At 48.9% G+C, this 13,162-nt stretch overlaps 2 protein-coding genes across 4 annotated transcripts in view; one reads left to right on the top strand and one right to left on the bottom strand.

Moving 5' to 3' along the window:
• Positions 1 to 418: 418 nt before the first annotated feature.
• DYNLT1 (dynein, light chain, Tctex-type 1) lies at positions 419 to 4,343 on the top strand (the record flags this gene model as incomplete). Its single annotated transcript, XM_005872891.2, has 4 exons — positions 419 to 478; positions 2,999 to 3,122; positions 3,530 to 3,607; positions 3,911 to 4,343. Coding segments are annotated over 4 exons (333 nt in total), but the record flags the coding sequence as incomplete, so codon positions are not given.
• A 2,570-nt stretch (positions 4,344 to 6,913) lies between these two features.
• Positions 6,914 to 13,162, bottom strand: part of TMEM181 (transmembrane protein 181) — a 37,973-nt gene continuing 31,724 nt past the window's right edge. For all 3 annotated transcript variants that reach the window (XM_014545069.1, XM_005872889.2, XM_005872890.2), the window contains 6 exons: positions 12,501 to 12,603; positions 11,933 to 11,984; positions 11,140 to 11,222; positions 10,243 to 10,332; positions 9,013 to 9,079; positions 6,914 to 8,625 (listed from right to left, as the gene is read on the bottom strand). In XM_014545069.1, the coding sequence (XP_014400555.1) occupies positions 8,547 to 8,625; positions 9,013 to 9,079; positions 10,243 to 10,332; positions 11,140 to 11,222; positions 11,933 to 11,984; positions 12,501 to 12,603 (474 nt within the window). In that variant the 3' untranslated portion in view covers positions 6,914 to 8,546. The remainder of the gene's footprint in view (positions 8,626 to 9,012; positions 9,080 to 10,242; positions 10,333 to 11,139; positions 11,223 to 11,932; positions 11,985 to 12,500; positions 12,604 to 13,162) is intronic.

The following is a 13,162-nucleotide window of genomic DNA, read 5'->3' as shown; positions in this document are numbered from 1 at the left end:
TTTCGGTTTGGGTTCGAGCCGGCGGTGAGACACCGGCTGTCAGTGGGGGCGGGGGGCACCTCATTGTCTCGGTGAAGACACGGGGTTGAAGCGCACAATTGTTGGCGAAGCGGAAGACGGTCATTGTGACGGTGCGCGGTTCGAACGGCTTCCATGTTGGCCAAGGATCCCAGTGGCCAGTGGACGTGGATGGAGAGGTTAAATTCTAGTGGAAAGCCAGCCTTTTGGGTCATGGCGTGATCCCAGCAGACACCAAACCAGAACCCTCCCGACGTCTCTCCCTGGGCGAGCCCTTCGCGCTGGAGTCTCCGTGATGTTTTCCTCGGGAAAAGGAAGGTCTTCACTTCTCAAGTGCTCGTTCCCTAGATTTGCATGAGTCAGTGCTCCATGGATGGGAATCTTTTAAATCCAACTCTGCCCCTGTTCTTCCTTGCAGACCACTTTTGTTGTTGACGAAGTGAGCAACATTGTGAAAGAGGTAAGAGGAGACATGCCTACTTTTAAAATACTCGCTCACCGGCTTATATGAGTGAAAATAATGTGTTTTAAGCACTGTCTTGGAATGGTTTCAGCCGAGCCTGCCTGTGTTTTGGTATTTCAAATAAGTTTTTAAAAAAATATATTTTATTGGTTTTTTACAGAGAGGAGGGAAGAGGGATAGAGAGTTAGAAACATCGATGAGAGAGAAACATCGATCAGCTGCCTCCTGCACATCTCTTACTGGGGATGTGCCCGCAACCAAGGTACATGCCCTTGACCGGAATCGAACCCGGTACCCTTCAGTCCGCAGGCCGAGGCTCTATCCACTGAGCCAAACCGGTTAGGGCTCAAATAAGTTTTTAACCTCAGAGAATAGCTAGATAAGAACTACTCCCATATGAGGTATATTATGTATTTTAAACCAGACAGGAAATTTTATATGTTAGTAGTAGTATTGGATGTAACTAAGGCTTGATTCTATAACTTTTAGCATAAAGAGTCATGGTGTACAAGTGACTGTTTCCAGCGTTAGTGAAGAGAGTGGATGTAAAAAATTGAACTTCCGGTTACTGCACACCTGGTGGTTCAGTTGGCCCTTGTTTGTTTCCTTATTTTTCTTACATTCCTACACTGCCTACTTTACCATTACTGACCGTGGTGTTTGCCTTCGATAATGAGAATGGGAGACAAAAAAGGATTCTTGTTCTTTATTTAAAAAAAAAGCCGAGGGGCATGCAGGGGACTGATCCTCGAGTTTACAGGAAGGCGGGCGTTTGTCCAGTAACAACACTGGGAAGTGGTTGCTGCCACAGCAGCTGGTGCTGGAGGGAGTTCAGAGCTGGACTCGAGTGAGTAGGAGCAGCATGAACTCAGCGAAGAGGGCAGTGATGGCGAACCTTTTGAGCTTGGCGTGTCAGCATTTTGAAAAACCCTAACTTAACTCTGGTTCCGTGTCACATATAGAAATTTTTTGATATTTGCAACCATAGTAAAACAAAGATTTTTGATATTTATTTTATATATTTAAATGCCATTTAACAAAGAAAAATCAACCAAAAAAATGAGTTCGAGTGTCAGAGGTTCGCCATCACTGGAATAGGGGCCAAGTGCCAGGGCGGGGACGGCACGTGCAGAGGCCCTGTGCGGGGGGGCGGGGGGCTGTGCAGTGTGTTTGAGGAATGGGAGGGCTGCAGAGAGCTGGGCAGCCTGAGGGAAAGAGCCTCTGTAAGCTGAGCAGATAGTGAAGCCATTGGCTACAAGAAAGTCATTAGTTGATCTGAGTTTAACAGTACCATTGAGGATATGTATGTGATTTGGAACTGATTCTAATACAAATTATTAATACAAATTATTGACTACTGCCAGAATGATAAAGAACCACAACCTATTTTTGTGAACATCATCAAAAAACAAAATGACTTTGTTCCGCCTTATATATTATTCAGCATTAGGCGTGCTTTTTTTTAGTTGTCTTTTATCTTTTCCAAAACAGTGTTTCTTAGGGAAGGAGTGGGGGGAGCAGGAAGGTGGGTGAATCACACTGAGCCAGTGGGAACTGGAGTTGGTTATGAAGTGTCCTTTGGCCTCCCTCGTTTTCCGCATTAGCTTTGACTTAGTTACCAGGCAGCAGGTAAGTGGAAGGTAGGCTTCCCAGTCTCCCTGGAAGCATGAGGTAATGTTGTGGTTTGCCTTCACATGGTCACCGGCCTCCACAGCTTTGCTTGGTGATGTCCACTCGGGCTATTCTAACTATTGGGTAGTAGTAAATTTGGGTGGGTCCAAAATCAGACAGGTTTTTCTCCGTCCCTGAAGAACAGTGAACTGGGCCCAAAGTGTGTGTGGAGGGTCCTCAGAGTTAGAAATTTAGCTTGATTATTATCTAGTAATCTGGTCCCTTTAAACCAGGGGCTCCTAAGCCCCCAGCCTCGCTTTATGCAGAGCTGGAGGGGGCGGGGTGTGTGGCAGAGAGTGATAAAATGCTAAAACGCATGGTGGGGAAGAAGCAGGTTGCCGAATGATCTTTGTGTAATGTGACTACTCGGAGTCCCAGGAGAAGTAGGAATTCCGGTAGATAGAAATGAGGGTGTGACTGTAGGTAGCTTTCTGTTTCTCAAAAGCAAGATCACTGGGCTGTGCCATGCAGTCGGCCCCTGTCACCAAGGTGCACAACCAGATCCTGGCACTGTTCTCTCGTGCTCAGGACAGAACATGATGATCACTGAACACTTTTATTTTAGGTTGTAACTGTCATAAAAACTCAAGTTTTCTGGTTTAAGTCAGAATGTTTCACAATGTTGACAGACCCCCATGTAATTATGAATTCTTAAAAACAAATGTAAAACTTATTTAAATATGATACTATTAAACAAAAGGTGTATTTGATCTCATGGATACAAATAAGCTTACATTGTATGCAAACTGTATTTCAGCAGTTCTTAGGGGATGAACTTGAGTACTAACTGTGGAAGGTGCTGGGTGCGCTCTGCTGATAGCGACTCCTCTGTGCTTTGTCTTCTAGGCTATAGAAAGTGCCATCGGTGGCAACGCCTATCAGCACAGCAAAGTCAATCAGTGGACCACAAATGTCGTAGAACAAACTTTAAGCCAACTCACCAAGCTGGGAAAACCATTCAAATACATTGGTAATGGATTTGCTTCTCGTATATATGGATGCTGGTTCTTGAAATACTGATGAGAGGCAGGTCTGGTGTCAGAAGAGAGTGGTTGTGTCAGCGTGGTGCCCAGCCTTCAAGTTCCCTGTAGAAGTGTCACTTGTGTTGTGCACATTGCTTTACTTTAGGTCATAGCTGGCATCACCTGGCCTAGTTGGCTGCTGGAACAGTTGCAGGGCATGCCCCAGGATTTCAGGTCAGATGCTTGTAGACCAGGTGTGCAGCGAAGGGAAGGGACAGGTGTGGTTTGTCAGTGTCATAGGACCTTAATTTTTATGAGCATCAACCACGTGATCAATATACATGTGCTGAAAGTGGGCAAAAAGAAATGTGTGTTGCCAAGTAGATTTCGCTAATGAAAGTTGTTTTCATTGAAGTGACCTGTATAATTATGCAGAAGAACGGAGCAGGACTACACACGGCGAGTTCTTGCTTCTGGGACAGCTCTACTGACGGTACGGTTCTCAGTCCCTGGGTCAGAGTCTGTCGTGGGCATTTTCCTGAGGTGGTGGTGTCTTCTTGGACCTGCTGAGATCTAGATTGTCCAAAGCCGAGTTTCCTGAACTGTGTGCGTGGGTGTTTCCTGTCTCTGCATGCATGCTCATTAGAGTTACCTTTAAAGCATTTTATAGAAAAGAGACTTGCCAGCCTTTATGTATGTACCACAAAGAGGTAAGTATCTGAGTGTTGGGGCCGGATAGTGAGACATCAACACGAGGTGGCCCATGTTCCTGACTTTCAGTGCCATCTGCCCACAGGGAGCTGCACCGTGCGATGGGAGAATAAGACCATGTACTGCATCGTCAGCGCCTTCGGACTGTCCATCTGACTGACCACCTCATCCCCCCAGGCTCTTTCTCCTCTGTCTCAGCATTTCTCTCCGATCTTCTAACCACCAGCCATGAATTCAGTGAACAGCTTTCCCACTCTTTGTTTTCTGTGGCACTCTCAACATGCAGAGAAAAACCCAAATGACCGCACTGTCCTGTGATCAGCACACCCTCAATCACGGATCGTTCTTGGGCAGTCGGAACCTGGACTGCCAAGTGTCCGCACTCTGAATATCTCTGTTCAAAGGTGCTAAACACTCAACCTGCTAGTGTGAACCTTTCTCTGCTCTCTGAAATCATTCAAACACACTAATTTTTCCATACTTTGTACTTTTGTTAGAATAAATTATTCCAATTTAAAGTTTGTTTTTCCTTAGTCTAAATCAGCAGTGGCCAACCTTTTGGACCTCACGGACCACCGGTTGGTGACTGCTGGTCTAAATAGTATCACAAACAAAAGCTTCATATTTAATTAGTGCTTCAGCATCTATAAAACTAAAAGGAAAACAAAAACAAGCTGCAATTTGGCTTTGGTTCTTTCCAACACACAGACTTGCTAACCCATGGGCCAGGCCCTGACAGCTCCGCTGTGTTCTGGTGAGATCTCTTCTACCTCCGTCCTAAGGCTCCCTCTCCTAGAGCTCAGGTGGGAAGTGGGCCCGCTGACTCTGTTCCCTTAGCCAGGAGCTCTAATGCACACACACGGCTCAGATCTGCAGCGCTACAGCTTGTACTCCGTGTTCTCATTTCCAGTAGCAATCACACATACACAAATTTTTTAGTACTTTAGGGCTTGCAACATGCCTTCACAATCATTCGTTTTTTATCTACAACAATTAACACCATTATTTATAGAAAATGTGTTTGGAGGTTATTGGCTTGATTTAAAGTTATATCCAAGTAAGTAAGGAGCTGGGCCCCAAACCCTGGTCTTGTGACCTCATCTTTGTGCTCATCCTTGGGCCACATTATCTTGGCAATAAAAACACACTCCATGTTCACCTGCTGAAATGAAAAAAAACCCTGCTCTTGTCCTGAAAGCACTCCCGTATGAAAGATCAAGTTAACTCCACATGCAAAGAGCAAACCAACGTAATAAAAAAGGATCAAATATTAAAAACATACACGTACCAAAAAGGTAGGCTCAGAATGAAGCCACTCCCAAAGTTTGCCATAAATAAACATTTATTCATTTTAACTGATTACAGTGCTCATTCTGTGATCGGGTTTACTGTGCCCACTGACAATTCTAAGATCTAATTCGCAGCTCTACCCTTTCAAGCTTTAACTCTAGTGTGTTTTATTTTACAAATATTTACAGTCTTCTTGTAAAAAGGCAGTTTTCAGTAGCAGAAAAATCCTCTGTATTTCAGAGTATGGTATAGTTACCAGTATATCTAAAACACGTGAAATCAAGATAAACAGGATAACAAGATGTCACAGACTAAAGCAACTTCCCTTTGGCCTGGGGAAAAGATTTTTTTTGAAAGTCTAACCTCTAAGGCAACTGCCTTCTAAAACCCTTAAAATACCTAAGTATACTTTAGTGTTTGTAGGCATCCCTTTTAATCATCTCTTCGATTGGAGTCTGTGTTGTTCCTTGTGAAAAGGATTCCAGGAGGTAAGTTACTGCCCACATTATAACCTATTTACCATAACTATACCTTTAGTAAATACTTCACAAAATTTAGAGGCTGGTGACATTTGTCTTAGAAATCTCCCCATTTAGTGGGCTGGTGTACATAATGTATCTAAGCTTACTACAATCTGTAATCCTATACAGGACTGACCTTGAATCCATTTTATATATCGCCTTCTCTAGCCTTTCAAATGGGGCTTAAGAGAGAGAAACCACATCACTTCACTGCAGTAATGATTTAATAATAAATCAAGAGGAACTGTTGTCCACAGAGAGAATGACAGTCTCCCGAGGAAAACTGAAATACCTGTGGTCATCTTCCAGGTCGTCCTAGACGGGACCAACATAAAAAGTTATCCCAAGATGATGCTATTCAAGCTGTTACCATGGAAGAACTAAAGTTAGCCCTTTGACTTTATAATTTAAATTTGCAAAACTGAGGCTCCAAAGAAAAAATAATTTCTTGCTACTGTTTAGTTTCTGGCAGACGTTAGTGTCTTAATCTAACACCTAGGGCACATATAGTATATGCTAAATGTACTTTAAGCAAAATTTTACATGGAGAATATAATCTATATATATAAAACCCTAAGTGACCGGTTGACTGTTTGACCAGTCACTGATGCACACTGACCACCAGGGGGCAGACGCTCAAAACAGGAGCTGCCCCCTAGTGGTAAGTGCGCTCCCACAGCAGAAGTGCCACTCAGCTGACTGACGGGCACCAGACACCCATGCTCATGGCTGGCGAGCACAGCATAGCTGCGGTGGCAGGCAGAGCTACCGAGCTGCGGCAGGCACAGTGGGGCTGGGATGAGCAGGAGTAGTGCGGGGCCCAGCCAGGGCTCGGGCTCCTCCCTGGCTGCCTGCCGCTTCGCACACAACTACATCTCCCAAGGGGTCCCGGATTGCGAGGGCACAGGCCAGGCTGAGGGACCCCACTGGTGCACAAACCCATGCACCGGGCCCCTAGTATGTTGATACGTATGATACACCAGGAAGGGAAATTGAAAATGCATGATTTGTTTCCCTTAAGGATTTTCTTTTGTAAGTTTTTTCTTGTTTCCAACTTAGTTACATAAAGTAAATAAATATGCCCATATTGTTCCTTTCCTTAACTTGACACCATGATGAATCAATATATGAAGATATCAGTCATCAGTTTATGGTTACAGTACAGGCCAAAAAAAAGTTCTAAGTTATGTGACTAAATGCCTCAAATTTACACTTACTGATAAATAACAGTGTTCCAAATTATGGACAATTTATTTATAATTAAAACGTAAACTATATCACATACAAGGATACATTTATTAGCACAAGTAAGTTTTGTCAATTTACATAACATTATTTATAGTTAGTCTTAATAGAGGTTGTAAAATTTGGTAACAAAATTTTTCCCAACACTTCTGAGCTCACAGAATAAAAAAATGTAACACACCATTGCAAATATAAAAAACCATGTAAACCTGAATTACCCTTGCAGTAATACAGTTGTAATCCAAACATTCATATTTACAGAGCTTTAAAAACATAAATGGAATCCATATTAAAGGTATGTTATCACTGATGTTTAAATTAAAAAGGAAGGTCTGAAGTGATGAGCAGTCCCTCCTGACCTCTAGGCGGTCCCAGCACTGCCCGGAGGGGGCAGTGCTCAGCATGAGGTGAGCTGAGAGTTCGTGCACAGGGGAAGGACGTGCAGGACCTGTTTGCACAGTGAACAGCCATACCCAACCTCTGCATCTGCCAGGAGGCCAATCGGTGTCTGCCACGAGCTTGTTAGCAGTTGGAGACCTTTCCAAGCATGTCACAGCAGAAGCAAGGGGTGTCCACCAGGGTGCTCGGTGGGACAGGAACGGCGGCCGCCAGGGGACTGACCGCCAGGCGAGAGACATTCCCAACAAGTTACCTTCTACCCAAAGAGGTTCTTCCATAAACCATCCAAAGAGCTTTACTTCCTTTCATCTAGTTCCAAATAAGAAACTAAAAAGCTTTTTGGCAGTAAAGAAGTGAGGAGTCATTGAAATGTCACATGTCAATCATTTGTTTAGCTTTTATTAAAAAAATAAAGCTCTACTGGGTGTCCTCATAGCAGAGCTGCAGAAAGTGCTGTTCCTTGGACTTGAATGGACACCTCTTCCTGCCCCAACCACAGGGCCATCCCTCCAGATCCATGGATGTGACCATCATACATACAAATGCACACATATGCACACAACCCCTGGGAGACGTATGGCAGCCAGACCTTTCCCACTAGAGCCGCAACTTGTCAGTTATCTGCTCTTCCCTTGGAAACCCTATCAAACCCTCCTCGAATGCCCCAACACCGTTCTGCCCTGGTGGGTGAAGGGCGGGACTTGCCACCCACCTTCCCCTCCTGAGCCATTACTTCCCATTTCACATTAACAGGAGCTGCTGCCCTGGGAGAGCACCAGCCACTCACTGGGGAGGGACTGCCCCCGAGAGGCAGCGTGCACACAGGCTTCCCTGGAGTTCAGTCAGAAAACGCACCACGGGCAGGGGGAGGGAACGCTGCCATGCGGTGGGCCTTCAGAAGGGCTCCCCACCAGCGTGGGATTAGTAAATCATCTTAAAGTAAGTACATAATTCTCTCTTCTAAAAACAGGAGTCACTCCCTTCCTACCACTGAGGACAAGCTCTCGCTCATCTGAAATCTCTGAAAAAGAATTTGGCTGTGTCAGCGCCTCTCTTCCCAAATAAATGCAGCCACCCTAACAAGAAATTTGGCCCAACGTTAAACTTGGTCCTCAGTTTTGGTTTTCCTCTAAAAAATATGTAAACAAATAAGAACCCAGAAATCTCTGCTAGAAGACAAGTCGCACACAGGCAGGTGAGGGAGGGCAGGTGCGGAGGGCAGGAGGCCACTGCAGGACAGGCCCCCACGTCTGCCCTCCCAGGGGCTCAGTCGCTCTCAGACTCCTCCTTGTACTGGGCCCGAATGGCCTGGCCGTTCTGCAGGGGCATCTCTTCATAGTCACTCCTGTTATAAAAGAGACCTTCGCTACTAATACGCTTGGGATGGCTTCTCTCCCGCAACGACACACCATTCTAACAAGATCTCATAGCTTCACTCGCTCCCTTTCTATCGCCAACTGAAAGCGCCCACTCCACACCCCCACCATCACCAGGGTCCACCATCCAGAAAGCACTGGCCTCCTGTGGTCACCACTGGCTGGGTGTTGAGTAAACAGAACACCATTCAATCTCAGCCAGGATAACGTGGAAGCAAAACCACGTGACACCGCCAGCTATAGCACGTGCTAGGACACCCTGAAAATCACCTGAGACTGACTGACACCTGCTCGGTACGCGCACGCAGGCCCAGGCCGAGTGCCCCCGGGACAGCCGTCAGGTGTCGTGCACTCACCCGTAGATGACATCGTCGTCCGAGTCGTTGAGCATGGAGAAGGCAGGGTTGTCCTTCAGCTGTGACTCTGAAAACAACCAGAGCATTTTCTAGGGCATTAGCCCGGAGAGGATGCCGTCCTAGGACGGGTTGAACAGAGCTGGGTTCAAGCCCAGCTTCCACCACTACTATCTGTGGGAGCGGGACAGTGTTCTGTGCCCCGGGCATGTTTCTCACCTGCTCGCCAGGGCAGCAGCACTGCTGGGCAACCGGGAGCCCACAAGCGGAGGGCGCTGCCTCCCTCCCGGTCCTTCCCCTAAGTCAGTGGTTCTCAACCTTGGCTGCACATTAGAATCACCTGGGATTCTTTTTAAAATCCTGATTTCTGGGCCTCATCCTCCGGAAATTCCGTTTCTTTGTTATGGGATGGGGCCACAACATTAGTAACAAGGAAACAAAATTTCCGGAGGATGAGGCCCAGAAATCAGGATTTTAAAGATTCCCAGGTGATTCTAATGTGCAGCCAAGGTTGAGAACCACTGCCCTAAGTGCATAGGGAGCAGGAGGACCGCCTGCCCTCCCCTCCGTCCCTGGGCCTGCAGCAAACGGGCCCAGCTGCACCTTTCTCTACAGCTGCCGTGAAGCTCAAACAAGCCTCTTCATGGAGATGCTTTGAGAACTCACGGGATATAAGAGTCAGGAGTGGTCCTGACACGCTAGGCCAGCCGTGGGCAAACTTTTTGACTCGAGGGCCACAATGGGTTCTTAAACTGGACCGGAGGGCCGGAACAAAAGCATGGATGGAGTGTTTGTGTGAACTAAGATAAATTCAAAGTAAACATCATTACATAAAAGGGTACCGTCTTTATTTTTTTAATTTTATTCATTTCAAGCGGGCTGTAGTTTGCCCACGGCTGCGCTAGGCCCTGCCCCGGTTCCAGAAAGCTCTGGTCCTGTCCACTCCCATGGGCCGGCTGCCCTTGGCTCTGCTTCCCGGGAGGAGGGCTGTACAATGTGACTCTCTCCTGGGGGTCATGGCACTAGCATTCAACAGACTATGGCCTGTGGCAGGCAGACAGGACGCTCATGCTGGGACCTCGCACACGCTTTTCACCTTGTGCTTGACCACACACAGCTGCCGTGTTCCGAGTCGCAGAGCTCACACTTAAAGGGCTCCTCTCTCTCTGCTAGGGAAGGAGGGAAAGCCGGGAGATGGGCCCTGAACTTCCAGCGTCTGACTCGGCGGCTTACCGTACAGGGCGGTCTTCGATGGAGAGTACACGAAGGCGAGCGTGTAGAGGTAAAAGTTCAACAAGCCATAGAAAGATAAGAACTCAGCTGGTGGCACCGTCAAGGGAAGCAAGCAGACCTGGAACGCTCCACATCGGGTGGCAGTTGGGTCGGGTCTGTGCTGTCAGTCTGTCTGCTCCTTACCCACCAGCCCTTTCTGCCACTGACCGCCAGTACCTGGGCCCCCTAACCCAGACCTTGGCCACCACAGGACAAGCCCATGGCCAGAGGTTACAGCAACCTTTCAAGGTTACCTGCAAGGAACAGGTTACCCCCGGAACCTCCGAGGAGGCAGGACCCGTGACCCAGGGAAGGGCGGGAAGGCCACACGGGTGAATCAAGAATGAAATGGAGAGGTGGAAACAGCCCTCAAAGCAGTCATTCTTACCCCCTTTCTGGATGACAGACGCTTTGAGAAGCTGATAAAAGTGTAGTGTGAAATTCAGTCACAAATATCGAGTGGGAAACACACCTAGCCTCACGCACCTGACAGTTCCCTTCGGAGGCGCGGCCGCGGGCACCCACGCAGGAACGCAAGGAGGCCTCGCAGGTTTACAAGCCCTCCCTGGAGACAGGTTCAAACTGTCCTCATTACCAACCACACGGACTGCAGCTGGAGGCCTCTGGGTGGTGGTGAGAGAGGCCAGGAGTGGCTTGAATCCACCTGGTGACTGGGGCTGACTTCAGCCTGCGAGCCTGAGCTGCAGGGCCAGGCAGGCACACCTCTCTGCAGACGAGGCGGGACCCCAGGCGCCCCAGGCAGTACAGGCCCAGAAGGTGATCTGCCTCTTTGTGGTGCTCAGAGACCTGACTGCTAACCACTCCATCTAGAAGCACTGAGCCCGAGGAAAAGGATATAATTCTGGTAGTGAGTTGACAGCTCAGCTACAAAATTGTCTTGTAATACTTGTGCTCCGAACCTTAAGTAAAGGATGATGATGCTGGAAAAAAGGAGGGAAATATGTAAGATACAGGAATAAACAGCACTAGCTTCGTGTAAGTTGTTGTATTCGCCCTATTAACAGATACAGTCTCATTACTACTGTTTCTGCATGGAAACTTGTTCCCCGCCGCGAGGGTGTGGCCTCAGGTGCAGGGGCCAGCTGCTGGGACAGTCAGCTAACCCTGACGTTGGCCATGGCACGGTCTTGAATCGGGGCCTTGGAGGTCACCTTCAGCACATCCCCTCCTCCTCTCACTCCCTGGGTTCATGTTTTCAAGATCATCTCCTAATGACCGGCTCCCCGAGGAACGTCCACTCCTCCATAATCACGTCCCTGGGCAGTGATTTCCTGTCAGACACCTGCCCTGATAAGTGGCAACAGAGGTTTTGCTAAGGTGAGCCCCACAGCCAGGCTCTGCCCCGAAGCACCCCATCCTCCGCCCCTCGCCTGCCTTCCCCCTCCCCTCCCCTTTCCTCTCCTCCGTGGGCTCCATTCTCCACACGCAGCCCAGCCGGACAATTGTTAATGAAATTGTAAATCAGGTCCCTTCGCCTGTGGCCTCAGACCCTCCAAGGGGCCAGTGCTCTCTGAGCTGCAGAGCACATCTGATGGGAGGATGCCAGTGAACCGTCACAGGGGAGAAAAGACACCACAAGAGTAAGATTAACATGCACAGTTTGCTTCTTTGAGAAATAAAGTTTTCTTACCTAATGACAAGCACTACAAAAGTCAACGCAGTCAAAAATTTTAACCTGAGATCTGAAAAAGAAAGGAACACCCCCATGAAACCCCCTGGAAGTACATTCCACTTCCGTCTCGCCCGGAAATAAAGCGAAGCCCTGCGCAAGAGCCCTCTTCCCTCCGATCTGAAACCTGCTAGTGCCGAGCCAGGAGAAATGCTGGGGCCAGAGGGCAGGCCCCGGCAAGGCCATGGCCACATGACTTGTTGTGACAAATCGGGGAAAGGACCCCACGAGATCGGTGACTTCCCGACTCAAGGACTAAGAAACCGCCCCAGCCGGGCCCTCCGCAAGGTGCCTGCTGGAAGGATCCAGGCAGCTCCAACCCACGCTCTCCCAGGGCCCAGCTCGCTTCCAGCCCACAGGCCTCCCCCAGCACTGGCCGAGGCTCCGTCCCCATGGCCCAGAGTGACCCATTCAGCCGTCTGGCTCCCCGGGACCCTCTGGATCTTCCCCCTCCAGGTCACGTGCCTGGTGGCCTCCAGCCACTCCTCCCTGACCACCTCGCACTGGGCACTTGTGAAGTGGCGCTCACCTACGTAAGGCATGTGTCGCAGCTCCGAGCAGGCCCGCACGACCAGGAACAAAAGGTATAGGACGTACACAGCAGCCACCACCATGAAGAAAACCTTCATTCCCTGGAACGCAACAACACGGCACTGGAGTAGGAGCAGGTCTTGCGGCTTCGCCTTCCAACCGCAGGAGGAAAGGACCTGGAGCCCTGAAGGTCGCCCCACAACACAGAACAGGAGCGCTCCCGCCGCTCCGACTGTCCCTGCCCAGGCTCAGCCCTCGCCCTCTCTGAGCGCAGTGGCCCCACGAGGACCCAGCCCTTGCTGACCAGCTGAGGGAGAACCCAGACTCCTTCCCTTCCACGCGGCAAGCCCCGCAGATGTCAGCGGTCCTACTTCCGCCCTCCAGATGGAGGCCTGGCTGCCTGCCCTGCCTACAAAGGTCATGGCACGTGTCAAAGACAGACAGAATCCCTCAGGCAACTCTCATCTCTCTGGACCTGGGTTTCTTATCTGTGAAATGGGGCGGAAGGAAGTCGTCTAGAAGACGTTAGGTCTAATCCACAATTCTGTAGTTTTGTTGCAGGAAAAACAAGAACACTTTGTTTTGAGGTTAGAAGCTGCGGTGGGGAGGCAGGCGGTGAGGCCTGGCTCCGCAGGGTGGGTGGTGCTGCTCCTCCTCCAG

This window comes from Myotis brandtii, unplaced genomic scaffold, assembly GCF_000412655.1.
Source record: "Myotis brandtii unplaced genomic scaffold, ASM41265v1 scaffold395, whole genome shotgun sequence".
NCBI classification, from domain to species: Eukaryota; Metazoa; Chordata; class Mammalia; order Chiroptera; family Vespertilionidae; genus Myotis; species Myotis brandtii.
Note: the sequence above shows the minus strand (reverse complement) of the source record. Positions and strands in the feature narration are given on the sequence as shown.